The following is a 15,032-nucleotide window of genomic DNA, read 5'->3' as shown; positions in this document are numbered from 1 at the left end:
CAGAAAAAAAAGAATATGGCACCATATGCATCAACGTGATCTATATGTGCTAGTCATACAGTAAACATATCTATTATGGGCAGATTTGGTTAGGATGCCGTGACCTCTTCAGTTCTTAGTCTTGGCCAACACAAGAACCAGAGGAGCAGTCATCCTCCCTAAATGTACACTGCCAGAAGACAAGGCAAACATCTATAGAGACCAAGGGCATCATTAGTCCGCCCGCCATCCTGACGCTGAAAGGACCGCCCGCCATATGTGCGGGGGTCCTGTGGGTGACATTAGGATGCGGCCCCCACACTGGTGGGCGCATCCTGCATTGCATTTTTAACATTGCGGCGGGCGATTCTTTCAGCACCGCTCACCGCAATGCCAAAAGTGCCTGCCATGTTGTGCATGCACATGTAGGAGGGTAGCATTAATATCGCCCTTGTGCCTCCCCAACCTCAAAAACTGCATGCCTTTCTGTGGCGGCAACAGCGCCACAGAAAGGCTCCCTCCTGCCTACATCCTGATATGGATGGCGGCATGTAGCAGACACCGCCAACATATGAAACCCTTTTCCGCCCAGTCAACTTGTCGACCAGGCGGAAAAGGGGCGGACGGTCTTCCCGTCCGCCGCGGTCTCCCTGCCATACTAATATGGTGGGGGGAAATGGGTGGCGGGCTGGCGGGCTGGCGGGCTAGGATGTAGGGCGGATCACCACCGCCCTAATGGGCCCCCAAGAGAGGAGAGTCATACAGATAGAATTATAGTGTAGCTGAAATAACCCTCTTATACCTCCGTTCCTAGAATGTGGCACAGTAGGGGTTCCTGAAAGACATGGTCAAGATGCTGAATTAAGGTGCCATAGGTGAGATGGTGGTGGGAGGACAACCTAATGTACTGTGGACCCCACAGGTGGGCAGGTTAGGTAGAGCGGAAGGAAGCTTATGGCAGTGTCAAAAGCCTATGGAGGAAAATTGAAAAGCTGGGCTTGAAGACACATGGCACACACTACATCCCAAGGATAAGGTAATTATTTTTCTCCTCACATCCAAAGGTAAAACTCTCTAACAGAACACTTATGTGTGACGCAAAGATTGCTACTTGCATTGGCTGGTTCAGAGATCTCAGACCAGTGGTTTGCAGCTACTGTGACGGTTAATGCATGAAGGGGAAATAAGCTAGTAGAGGCCATGCTAATCGAAATGCTGAGGGATCCGGAGAGATAAGATAAGTCAAGTTGCACTGCAGCAAGGCATTCCAAGCTGGCTGGGCTAAGGGGTCAGATGAGATGATGGGAATGAATAGAGCCTTGTTTATTCTCTTGCTGCTGAGACAAACCTTTTGGGGGAGAGGAAACAAAGTGCATATGTGTTTGGCCAGGAGACTAAGAAACCAGAGAGAACCAGAGCCCTAATAGGGAACATATGAAGTGAGGACAAAACATGTGCATACAGGGAGGAGAAACAAATAGTCGTACAAGATATCTTTCAGTGCTTTTAGGCATAAAGGAATACCTTACCTACAGACTAGAGCTTTACTGTGAATACCACCTAACAGGGCGAGGAATTGGATACATGTTTGAGATTATGGAAGTCTATGATGTAGTCAAACCAATGCCCTAAAAAAAAACCTGGGTCTCAATGGATGGACAGCACAGTTCTACAAGACCTTTTCCGGTCTTCTGGAGAAGTCATTAGTCAGTCACTGCCACAAAACATCTGTGTTCACAAGCTGACACTGACACACACATCCCTAGAATTCCCCCGAGATGGGTCTTCTACACGCCACTATCCGGCTGAGAGCACAGATTATCTCCTCATAAGCACCCCCGTGTCTACCAACGGGGAGTGTGGGAGTGCAAGAAAGAAGGAAAGTAGCAGAAGGAGTGGTAGCAAGAGGTGGCAATTCAAAACTGAAGTAAAACACTTTTGAAGATTTGGTATTTGAATGTGCCTCATACCCCTTTAACCTGTACCCTAAGGATGGCCGTGCTTCACAATATCTAACAAACTATTCTTTGCTTCTGACAGGATGGAATGAAAGCTGGGGTGAATAAAGTTCTGTCAACAGATGGCCTGCTGCCCCAGTCACTGGGAGAAAAAGGGTCTGGTACACTGGAGGCGATGAAGAAGAAGACGAAGAAGAAGGCAATGACAATGATACAAAATGTGAATATCACCAAACTCACTTCTCCTACTGCCCTGATAACAGACATAGGGAAGAAATGCGAGGAATCAGCCTGGGAGTCCCTGAAGGTAAGACACTGCTTGGTAAACACAGGACAATACATAAGTGCTACATTCATATGATGTGTGAGGTGCTACATGTAAGAGGAGAACATGCTTGATATTTAGAAGGGGTTAGTTTACTGACAACCTGTTACAGTATACCAGCATGTTCAGTTTACAGTGACTGCCTCCCTGCTGCCCTCCACAACATTTAAAAATATGTTATTTGTGCCCTTGCTCATACTGGGTCACCACCATGCAGTACAATGTATTTAAATTAGGCCATGAAGGGCATTATGGGCCACTGCTTTCCAGGAGCAGTAAATTATAGATGAGTAGCTACTACAGCTCATTTATTATTCTTTCCCCTTTATTCTATACAAATATATATATATACATACATACATACATATATATATATCTCTTCTCGCAAAAAATGATCCTCCACCACAATGCGCGCTGCTGCGGGTGCTCTGCATGGGGGCCGGATCCTGGCCCATTCAAACAATTTACTCCAAGGAATGCGGCACACAGGTAGGATAGTTTTATGAAAATCCTTTATTCACTCGTACTCGGACCAACGCGTTTCAGCCTCAACAGGCTTTGTTCACGGTTAGTGAGTATTTTTCTATGTCTACTATTTATCTCAGTTCGCAATTAGGGTGCTTTCTGGGACTAGTAGTTTTAACATTAAAAACTGCAAGATTTTTTTATGCATCGGGGACGCTGCCTTAACACTTATAAATTAAGTTAGGTAATTTACTATGCTTATTTATCGCTGCTAAATCTACGTTCTATCATCATTATTTATAGCCTTTGTTCAAAGACGGTAAATGGGTATAGTACCCGTACTCTTGATTATCTAACCATTGTCTCAGCATGGCAATGCATTTGCAGATTTGTTATTACATTTCAAAATTCAAAAGTTGTGTGTGTAAAAACCGGGTATAGTACCCCTACAGTTAATGGTTATTGTCTCAGCTTATAATCCAAATTAGTTCAATTATTCAAGATGCACATAAATCTCCTCATCAAAGTTCATCCCCCTCAGCATTTTAGTTTTAAGTCTAATGATCATCTTTGATTCAATTTGTCTTAATTTCCTCAACCGATTTCCACCTCTTTCATTCGCATCCAACATGAAGATTCCATAATACGACATGGCTCTCCAATCACTGTTCTGACAGTTTCCCATGTGTTTGGCGGTAGCATATGACATGTCTTTGTTTTTTACCACCCTTATGTGCTCTACTATTCATTTTTTAAGTGCACATGTTGTACCTCCGATGTATTTGGAACCGCATTTACATTGTACCACATATACCACATGAGTTGATGTACATGAGATTTGCCCTTGAATTGGCATTTGTTTACCACTTGGTTCCTCATAAGATGTTTTGTTTTGACCAATTTTACAGGCTTTGCAAATGTTGCATCTCCGGAATCCATTTCGTTGATCTAAGAGCCAATTGCTTTTTCTGTCCGTTTGTTTTCTTTTAAAATGGCTCTGTATTAAACAATTTCTTAGAGATGTTGTTTTCCTGTAGCTGATTAATGGTCCTTTTCCTGCCATTTTTCCTATATCTGGATCTCCTGAAATAAGATGCCAATATTTCTGAATTTTATTTCTAATGATCCCACTCTCTTTGCTGAATGTCATTACAAATCGTGGTGGTCCATCACTCTCCTTCTCTTTAACTTGCGATGCAAGAATTGTTGTTCGATTTTTCTGATCCACTCTTTTTTTACATTTCTTAAGGATTTTGTTATTATATCCTCTAGATTTTAGGCCGTCTGGGGTTTCCATGATTTTTGTTTCTGCATCACTCTCTTTGGTACAGTTCATTTTCATGTGAATAAATTCGCCGTATGGTATGCTGGATAACAAAGCTTGTGGATGGAAACTAGTGCCATGCAAGATACTGTTCGTGGCTGTCTTTTTTCTAAAAAGAGTAGTTTGAATTTGATAATTTTCAATGTAGACAGTGAGGTCCAAAAAGTCAATTTTCTTTTTACTAATTGAATGCGTGAATTGTAATCCCACATCATTACTTTTGAGTTTGCAGAAGTAAGCGTCAAATTCTGGTCTTGAGCCATTCCAAATTATAAACAGGTCGTCGATGTAACGCACCCATAAAATAATTTTATTCAGATCTTCCTGATTGGCGGGGTCCCAGGCTATCGTCTTCTCCCACCAACCCATGGTGACATTGGCATATTTTGGAGAAAATGCCATGCCCATTGATGTCCCACATTCTTGCTTGTACAGTTGATGGTTGAAGATAAACACATTATTTCTTAGACATAGGTTAATCATCTGCATCAACATTTCTGTATGTTTTTTCTGTTCTACATTCCGCTGTTTTAGAAAGTAGGCACATACATTGAGTCCTATATGATGTTTGATCGAAGTGTATAAAGACACTACGTCAATCGTTATCAACAGATAGTTCTTATCCCATGTTGTATTTTGTAGGATTCTCAAGAAATCTCTTGAATCTTGAATATAAGAACTCATGCTTTTGGCAATTGGTCCAAGAAATACATCCACATATAAGGAGACATTTTCATATAGACTTTCACAGAAGGAGACAATCGGTCTCCCCGGTGGATCAATGAGAGTCTTGTGAATTTTGGGCATAAAATAGATGTGAGAATAAGTGGAAAATCCATCTGTAAGAACTTTTTCTCTTCCTCGCTCAATAGTCCTTCCATCCGCCATGTGTCTATCTGTCGATTGAGTTGTAATGTCATTTGGTTGACGGGATTGCTTTGTAGTTTACTGTAATTCATGGTATTGTCTAATTGGCAATTTGCTACTTTTAAATAATCATCAATATTCATCAAGACAATATTTTCGCCCTTGTCGGCTGGCTTTATTATTAGATTGATGTCATCCTTTAGGGTTTCTATGGCATTGCGTTCTCCTTTGGTTAGATTTTCCCTATAGCCATCTTTGTTTTTAATATTGGTCAGTTATATATATATCTCCTACTGGCGGTAGTTATATTTAGGACCTAGTTTCCATAGGAAATCCACAACATTCTATTTGGAATAACTTTGGCGCTGGTGGACAAATCTACGTGAATTTCTCCGAGAAAATGGCCTGCTCAGTTCCGCTCATTCCCTGAAAGTGTGGGTGTGATTCGTCAAGTGGGGACCGAGAAAAAAAGGGGTCCCAAAACGTGTTCCCCATGCAATTTTCCGTAAGGACCTTTAGCCAGGGCTACAGCCCGAACGGCTGAACGGAATTACACGAAATTTGGCAGAGAGGTAGAGTTCTGTTCGCAGATTGTGCTTTTTGTTAAAGGGTGTAAATCCGTTCAGTAGTTTCTCCGAAAATTGCAAGTAAAATCATAGCGATATCTAGAGACGGAGTTCAGCACGCGTACGGAAATCTGTTCAATTACGAGCGCGAGCTGCATGCTGATTGGCTGTGAACTGTCTGTCAACACTCGAAACCAGGAAGTGTTGGCGACCATCTTGTGCCTCGCTAGAACCGAGTCACAAGAAAACAGTAAAACAAAGTTCAGAAATAAGGGAAGGGGGTAGGCTAGAAACATTCTGACCCTCTAGGATTGCTCAGGGGGTCGTACATGGATTTTTTTTTAAAGAAAAATCGTGCCGTACGCCTATAAAAATACGTACAATTACGAGCAGGAGCTGCATGCTTATTGGCTGTCAATACTCCAAACCAGGAAGTGTTGGCAGCCATCTTGTGTGTCGGGAGAGCAGAGTCATAAAAAAACAGTAAAACAAAGTTGAGAAATAAGGAACGGGGGCAGGGTAGAAAGATTCTGACCCTATAGTCTTGCTCAGGGGGTGGTACATGGATCTTTAGGCTCAATTTTTATGTTTTTTAAAAATAAAAAACGGCAGGGTACTCGTGCTGTACTTGAACGCGGTGGAAAAGGTGAAAAAAAACTAGAAGTCCGTTTTATTCATTAGGTTCCGGGAGGGCAAATTACGGGGGCAATTTTTTTTGCATAATGGGGGCTTGTAGGGTGGCCCGAGCACTGGGGAACGGCACTCCTCTCGTTTTATTTTGAAGTATGCGGGGGGGTTATGGTCCTACTCCCCGCAGTCTCGGTGAGCGGCACCCCCCGGGTCTTTTTAAAAAATATATATGTTTTGAGCTCTCTCTCTCCGTATACGTCGCGGGGAACGCCACCTTTCTGGGGCCGTGATATGTAAAATGACCCTTCAGCTCCGAGTACCTGCATTGTCTGGAGTTTTTTATTAATGTTGGGAGGTTGGGCTTGATAGTACGTCCTTGTAAATTCCCATAGAAGCCTATGTTCTGGTGTTAACATCGGCTTCTATGGGAAATAACAAGGCCGTATTATCAAGCTCATTATCGCCGTTTTATCGGCAGTTTCCTGCCAATAAAACGGCGATAATTTTAACACCGGTCCTTGATAATATGCACCTAAGTTTACTGGTCAAAAAAAGAGCAATGGGCCATATTATCAACAAAAGGCGAGACATTATTGTCGCTTTTATCGGCAGGAAACTGCAGATAAAGCTGCGATAATGGGCTTGATAATATGCCCTTGTGAATAACCATAGGAGCCCAGGTTAACACCAGAACCTGGGCTGCTATGGGAATTTACAAGGGCCTATTATCAAGCACATTATCGCTGCTTTATCGGCAGTTTCCTGTCGATAAAAGCGGTGATAATGTGTCGACTTTTGTTGATAATATGCTCCTTCATTTCTACGATAGTATGTAAAGCTTTCCTTTTTATGTGTAGCAGTTGTACTCTCTACGCATGCGCAGTGTAGTTTCAAAGCCCACGTTTTCTTTTTCTTCAAGTCCAACAAGCAAACCTTTCTTTATTTCAGGTAGTAAATCTGTTGCTTTCTTTTCCTGGGTCGTGTGTGTTATCCGCTGCTGTACTTTTGTAATAGATTAATATTCATATTTTTTCTATATTTATTTGAAAGGTAGTGCTGAGGTGCCAAAAGTTGATTACGTACTCCGTTCACCACCATTTTAGTAGTTTTTCACCGTTATTTTTTATTATATCTGTTAGTTAGAACTTAGTAGTTTTCAATCCTAGTCTTGAATATCTTACTATAGTATTTCAACATTATTTTTAGTTTGGACCGTCATACCCCTCCCCCACAAAATAAAAGAAGTATGTCGTTTTTTTAATTACTTTTTATTAATCAATAAATATAAACGAAACTCAATGATAACCATATAATAAACAACTAGAAAACTAACTTTAAAAAAACAATAGCATAAACAAATTGTGAAGTTGACTCCAAAAGATGTCCGATTGGTAATCTGCAAAAGAAAAAAGAAAATTAGAGTTTTGAATTATGTAGATGTGAGTAAATGAGCTGAAGCATTACAAATTTTGGTAACTGTACGGTTTTACGTGTGCAGTGTGACTCGTACATTCTAGTTCTGTTACAGTGCCGCGTTCTAGTTGTGTCTATATGGAAGTGCCTACTGCATTACTGATGCCCGTTATGCCGACTTATTTCTAATGCATTGCTATGAAGGATTTGTAGATCTAGGCCTCTGTGCTTACCGTTGTATAAACTTTGCAGCCAAACACATTAGAAAGTGGAGTTCACAACTTCATTTGAACAATTCTTCTAAACATCCAAGCAGACAGCAGTGTCTATAAGTTTAAGAGAGAAAGAGAAATGATTGCACAGAGAGTGAGAGAAAGAGAGAGAAAACAACATTAAAACTGTGTCGCAGTCTGGAGTTGAGATTTTTTCTTGAAAAGTCAGACATAGATTTACTAGCTCCTTGAATCACTTTACCCATGTTAAAAATTACTCAAAAGTGGCGTAATAAGGTTGTGGATCTGTTTGTCAGACTGTTGTAACCTATCTGTTGTCACTGCTCGGAGGTAATTATAGATTTTACAGATAAGCTGCTGTACACTACGCACTCTGGGTCATAATATCAAGCTTGGGCGACAAAATTATTGCCACTTTATCGGCAGGAAAGTGTCGCTAAAGTGGCAATAATGGGTTTGATAATATGCTCTATGGAATTCCAATCGAAGCTCATGTTAGATGTCCTTCACATCTAACATGAGCTTCAATTGGAATTCCATAGAGCATATTATCAAACCCATTATTGCCACTTTAGCGGCACTTTGCTGCCGATAAAGTGGCGATAATTTTGTTGCCAAGGCTTGATAATATGGCCCTCTCTCCTTTCACAAATAAAGGTTACACTACAGTTTTACGAGTGCAGTGTACCTAGTACATTTCACTTGTTATAATGCCGCGTTCAAGTGGTGTCTATATGAAGTGCCCACTGCGTTACTGACACCCGTTATGCCGACTTATTTCTAATGCATTGCTATGAAGGCTTTGTAGATCTAGGCTGCTGTGATTACCTCGTATAAACAGTGCGGCCACCGGAGTTCACCACTCGACTTGAACTCTGCTTCTATACGTCAAAGTATATGCAATACGTTGCAGACAATTCCATTGCTTTTGCTCGATAGGCCATGGTTGCTCCTGAACGATGTTTGGTGAAGGAAACAAAAGGACTTTTTATTAGTCATCGTAAACTGAGTTTCGTAACTACTATCAAAAGTGAATTTTAATGTGGGTTCTTAATATTCCGTAGTTAGACTGTATCAGCTCCAGCAAACAAAGGAAGATCAATAACTTAATACAGGCCTGGGACGGCCTTGTGACGCAGAAAAAAACCCACTATCATGGACGCACAATCAATAATAATACAGGCCTAAGCACGTGGCATGGTACAGAAATACGACACAGAAATGTATGCACGCACAATTTTTAAAATTAGAGATGTATAGGACCTCGTGACTTATAAAGAAATATTTCAATTATGTAAGCACAATTTAAAACCATCGAGGGGTAGGAAAGCCATATGAAGGAGAAAAAATAGCATTATGCATATACAATTTACAGTGGAGGTTGATGTTGTGATGTCTTCTCTTACCTTTGCTTCTGTCGTCTTTTGTCGTGTCTTCAAAGGCTGCGGTTTCGCTGAGTCTGGGGTGTTTTGGGTGCAGGCGCCGCCGCCTCCGCGCCTATGGTATTGTGGCTGGGCGGCAGCAGCAGTGACACCACGTCGAGGTCAGGAGTCCTCCTCCGCTCGAGCAATCAGTTCGTAGTAAAATCAATGACGACACTCTGTTTGTCACCACAGCACAGGCAGGCAAAAGAGAGCGTGCTCACGTCAATGCCCGCATTATATGGGAACCGCGGGGGCTGACCAAACCAAGTCCAGGGCCGTCATTGGTAGCGTTTTCGCGGTCTGCAAGAATGACGGCCCTGGGGGACATCCCATTGGGTAATGTATTGGTTTCCAGGCTTAGTGATAGCAAGCATGCTAGGTGGTGGCATGTGGGTAGTGTGGGCAGGCGTGTACCGCACATGTGCAAGTATGAGAGTGTGCACTAACAATTAACAACAGAGAATGATGGGGGCGGTGTTATAATGTACGCAGAGGCAGGCCCAGAATCGGATCTGCAATGAGTCACCACTTCTAATCATTCTCCTTAGCGTGCCCTGAGCTTTGATTTATTACTAAGAGGGTGATCGCACCATACTTTGTACTGCTTATCATACTCAGCGTGTACCCGCACATACGGTACGAATATGCTTTGATGTTACGCGTCGAATTAAAGCTTCCGTGTGACGTCATGTACGGCGTTCTGTACGCGAAAGGCAGCAATGTTTCTACTTGGTTTAAAACATTTATTTATGTATTTAATGTGCATACTAAGGGCAGACATTTGGAATAACTATGATTTTTTAATACTTGAAACAATCATATATTACTTTTAAAAACAATTACACAAATCGCAGTAGAACATCATGCGTACTCGTATTGAAAGAGCTGCGCAAGCGCATCATAAGCGTACGCAAAGGCACGTGACTTTAAAAGAAGAGATTTGATTGGTTCATAACTTTTCCTATTGTGACTGTTGAAAGTTCCGTCCCATTATAATTATTTGACTTTGAGTTTCTAAGAAGAAGCATTTCTTCTCAGAATCTTCGCAAATAGAAGGAAGATCACCATAATAAGAGCAATGGAGTCATCTTCCAGCAGTTCTTCAGAGGAATATTTAATTCCTGAAGAACTTCCAAAGAAGAGGAAAGAAGCTCTAATTTGGAAGTTTTTTTACTTTTCCAGAAGGACAAAAAAAGGTTAATGCTCCAAAAGTAACCTGTAAAATTTGCCAAACAACTCTTTCAAGGGGGGATCCATGTAAAAAATACTCCTTTGGCACAGCAAATATGGTGTGACACGTGAAGAACTTGCACCCCAACAACTTTGCTTGAGCTGCAAGACGTAGGTTGCACGAGAACCCACCTGCTGATACACATGCTGATACACCAAGTGGAGAAGTGTGGCTCAATGGTTAGAGCGGCAGACCCTGATGCAGAGGTCTAGCCCGGGACCAGGGTTCAATTCCCTGCCTCGGCGGGTCTTGGGCTCAAAATTCCACGGACCTGATAATTCTCGCCTCGGTGCCTATTCCAATCATGGAGTCCCACTCTGCAACTCTGGGCAATAGCTTGCTTGATCGCCACAACGGCCCCCACAACGCTAAGGATGCCTGGCCTCCACCTTGGGGGTGCCCAGGAGTGGACACCTCACAGGGAATGCCAGGATGGGTTCCACAGCGGTATTCGTACAAGCGCCTTGAGACCCTTGCGGGTGAGTAGTGCGCTATACAAGTATCAATTTACATTTACATTTTACAAGCACATCAACTGTGGCAGCAGCATTTTCAGCAAGCAGTCCACACCCACATATTGATTCTGACTTTGCTAAAGTTAAAATTCTATGCATTTATTGCGATGAACTTTTGTGTTATGGGGAACAGTCTATAGACCTGATGAAACGCAGGATGCAGGATCATTGCTGTCCTCAACATTAGTTGTTTTATTTTTCATTCTTTTGTTCCGCTTGGAATTTGTTGAGAAAACACAAACAAAATACAAAACTAAAAAAACTAAAAAAACAGTTCTTTTTAGAACTACCTTCACTGGTCAAAGAAAGAACTATATTTCTATGTTAGTGTGTAAAAGTTTGTCAGAATGAATGTGTAGTTCATAAATGAATGAATGAATATCTTACTAGTGTATGGAGAATGTGAAAGTGCAGAACTATAAGGAAGTGCCACAGCATAAATCTATAAGGTGTTTACCTATAGTATACTGTAGTATGTCCGAAACACTTGAATGTAACATATGTACATAAATATGTTACAAGTCTATGCTTCAATTTGCGCTGCTTGTTGAACTGCCTGGGTGAATTTGTATGTGTTAAGGGCAGATTTACAATCCCCTTGTGCCTCTTTTACACAGCTGTTGCGACACAGCGGTGGTGCAAAAGATGTGCCATGGTGTGTGCTATTAACAATGTGACGCATATGGAGGGTGCATTACATTGTAAAGCCCTGCGCCAGAAGAGGCTTTCCTGTGCAGAAGAGGGTGCAGCAACGCCTCCTAAAATTGACTGAGTGAAATGTATAACATTTCATTCAGTCACTTTTGAGCTTATGCTGCGTCAAAACCTTGCACTTGCTTGAAGCAGGTGTAAGGATTGATACAGCATTGAGAGCATAGGGCCCCAGGAGCATTGCTGGAGCTGTGTTATACTTGCAACCAAAGTCAAGCTATAATTAATCCAAAAATTACTTTGCAATTTAGTTTTTAATATTTTATAATAAGAATATGAAATATAATCTAACAAATAAAATAAATATAAATATTTATATTAGAAATATAAGAAATTAGTATAAAAAAAAGACATAATACTGTACATATATAAATTATCATTTACAAAACCTTTGAAATTCACTGAAAAAAACATAGGTTTCACACACGTTATAGTTAGGAATTAGCTTTTAAAAAACCTTAGAAATTCACTGAAAAAAACATAGGTTTCCCACACGTTATAGTTAGGAATTAGCATTTAAAAAACATGCAAATTCATTGAAAAAACCATAGGTTTCACACATTTTAGTTAGCTGAACATTTCTCTCATACAAAACCTTTGAGATTTCTCCGTTATAGTTAGCTCAGCTAACTATAACTTGCGCGCCCGCAATGCACTGCTGATGACGTCACATATTACATCACTCATGACATGGTCAGTGACATCACTCATGACATCACTGATGGCATCTCAAATGATATCCCTGATGACATCACTGATTACATCATCCTTGTGGCAGAGCTCCTCTTACTGTAATATAACCTTTGATACACACGATCAAAAATAGAAACTAACATTTTCAAAAAAATTGAGTTACCAATTCCAGTTAGAACAACCTATTCAGTAATTCCAAAATCTACATACACATCCACTCATTCACCAACAGTTCTATATAGTCACTCATACATGTACTCACTCATCATATGTACTCATACACCTATACATCCTGTTATACACCAACACTCATCTATAGAGTTACTCACACACATACTCACACATGCAAATAAACTATCAAATATCCATTTACTTGCATATACAGCTATACACCCACCACTACACTAACTTCTACAGAATCGTACACATACTTACTCTCTTAAACAATCACTTATAGAAACTCATACTTATTTATACAGGAAGTCTTAGAATCTCTCGTTCTCACACATACTCAATTATATACATCAATACTCACATATACTAGTTTAAAACATATGTAGTTACTCATAAAGATACTATTGAGACAGACATTCACTCACTAACACACCCATACACACACTCATCCACCCATAGAGTCCTGCACACATGCTGTCTTCAAAACACATAAAGTGAGTCAGTCATTCATGCATCTGTGCGCTAAGTAATACTCCCCACCGAACTATACAGACACTCATTTTGGTACTCAAAAAACCAACTAATAACCCATATACACACTCATGTTCACATATTCACACTCATACTCACCAACCCATGCAGCCACATATATACAAAGTGAGACACTGATACATATATTTAAATATTTAAAGATTACTCGCTAATACACCTATTCACTTAAATATACTTAACTAGTAGCCCGTCCCGACCTTGTCCGGGAGCTTTCAGGCTTCCCCCTACCCCCGCCTGCCCTGACATTGCCCAGCAGCCCGTGCCCCCGCCCACCCCGTCCCCCGCCTACCGCCTGGCCCGACCCTCGCGTGGCCTGAGTCACGTCGGGTCATGTGACCTGGAAATAACACTTTTCATTGGCTCAGAACAGTTTTGTTTTCCAAATGATGCAAGCCCCCACCTTTTTTCCTCATTCTCACTTTGTTCTTTGAGTGAGGAAGGACCTGTTTCTATTCATTGAGAAATGGCTACAGTAGCAGCAGCAGCAAGAGCATCTGCACCACCACCACCACCACCACAAGGACCACCACAACACCACAGTGGTGGTCAAGAAGAAGAAGAGGAGGAGGAGGAGGAGGAGGAGAGGCACTTCCTGCCTGAAGATAATCCCCCCTATAAACCTAAGGAGCACTTTGTGTGGGAGTTTTTTAAAATCCCAAAGGACCAAAAGAAAGTCAATGCGCCAAAGGTGACATGTCTCATCTGTGGCACTGTACTTTCAAGGGGGAACCCTGCCAAAAAATATTCATTTGGGAACCATACAATGCTTCGCCACATGCAACGCAGGCATCCTAACAACTATGCTGCGGCAGAGGTCAGAGAACTGACCAGAAACCCTCCCCAATCTTCTCCTAGCACCTCCAAAACAAATCAACCCACTCCATCGGGTCCAGAGACAAGGGAGATGGTCCCAAATATACAACGCTTAAATCAACGAGAGAGAGAGGACTAGATAAGCTAGACCGTATCCCCTGGATTATATATGTATATCAATAAGGACTAGCTAATAATAATACAACGCCAGTTCGGAGATTACAAAATAATTTGTATATTTTGCGGGACTACAATTTCCTATGGTGAGCAAAGCATCAAACTCATCAACCGTGCTGGGGACAACCACAACTGCAGAAAGAAACATGAATTTTTTTTGGATTTTTTTTGCTCCAGTTGAGCCGTTTACAATTCCCCGTTTTTTGTTTGTCCCCATAAAAACTACAAAAAAAATATAAAATTGTTCATAAAAGCCAACAAAAAGTTAAAAATGTTCAAAAAAACATAAAAAAACATAAAACAACAAAAAGAATAAAAAAATCAGTTCTTTTTAGAACTACCTCCAACTTATAAAAAAATGCAACATTTTTTAAAAACTCTGTCATTCTTTTTTCTCCATGGTACGCTCCCCGGTGCGCGTACCGGGCGCTCCCCCCGCGTAAATCGAATTTTTTTTATTTTTTTTTGCCCCGCGGGTCCCTTTTATGGCCCCCACATCAAACCTAGGGAGTCAGGGGGGGTCTACCCTGCCCCCTTTTGGTCATTTCCCCCTTTGTTTTTGCCACCTCTTGTGTCTCGATCCTACCGAGACACAAGATGGCGGCCGCTCCGGACTGTTTGGAATGTTGACAGACACCCGAGAGCCAATCAGCTCTCTGCTCCCGAACTCGCGTAGCGCGCTGGTACGCGCCCCGGTGCGCGTACCGGGGCGCGCTCATAGATATATGTATTTTTTTTAACCTAAATTACTCAAAATTCACTGGAGCACATATCTTGAGACATAGCAAAGGCACATCGGGCTACCAGTCCCTACAATTTTGCCAAGTTTGGTGGAAATCCATTCAGCCGTTCGGGCTAAAAGTGAGTCCAACCACCCTACGGAAATTAACATTAACATGTTTTGGGACCCCCCTTTTATCTCGGCCCCCGCTTGACGAATCCCCCCCAAACTTTCAGGGAAGGAGCGGAGCGGAGTTGGCCA

At 41.6% G+C, this 15,032-nt stretch overlaps 1 protein-coding gene across 1 annotated transcript in view; it reads left to right on the top strand.

Moving 5' to 3' along the window:
• The window catches only part of LOC144827942 (uncharacterized), a 62,994-nt gene that overhangs the window by 33,784 nt on the left and 14,178 nt on the right, over positions 1 to 15,032 (top strand). The window contains exon 3 of the mRNA XM_078686107.1: positions 2,020 to 2,244. Within this exon, the coding sequence (XP_078542233.1) occupies positions 2,020 to 2,244 (225 nt within the window). The remainder of the gene's footprint in view (positions 1 to 2,019; positions 2,245 to 15,032) is intronic.

Source organism: Lissotriton helveticus, chromosome 4_1 (genome assembly GCF_964261635.1).
Source record: "Lissotriton helveticus chromosome 4_1, aLisHel1.1, whole genome shotgun sequence".
NCBI classification, from domain to species: domain Eukaryota; kingdom Metazoa; phylum Chordata; class Amphibia; order Caudata; family Salamandridae; genus Lissotriton; species Lissotriton helveticus.
Note: the sequence above shows the minus strand (reverse complement) of the source record. Positions and strands in the feature narration are given on the sequence as shown.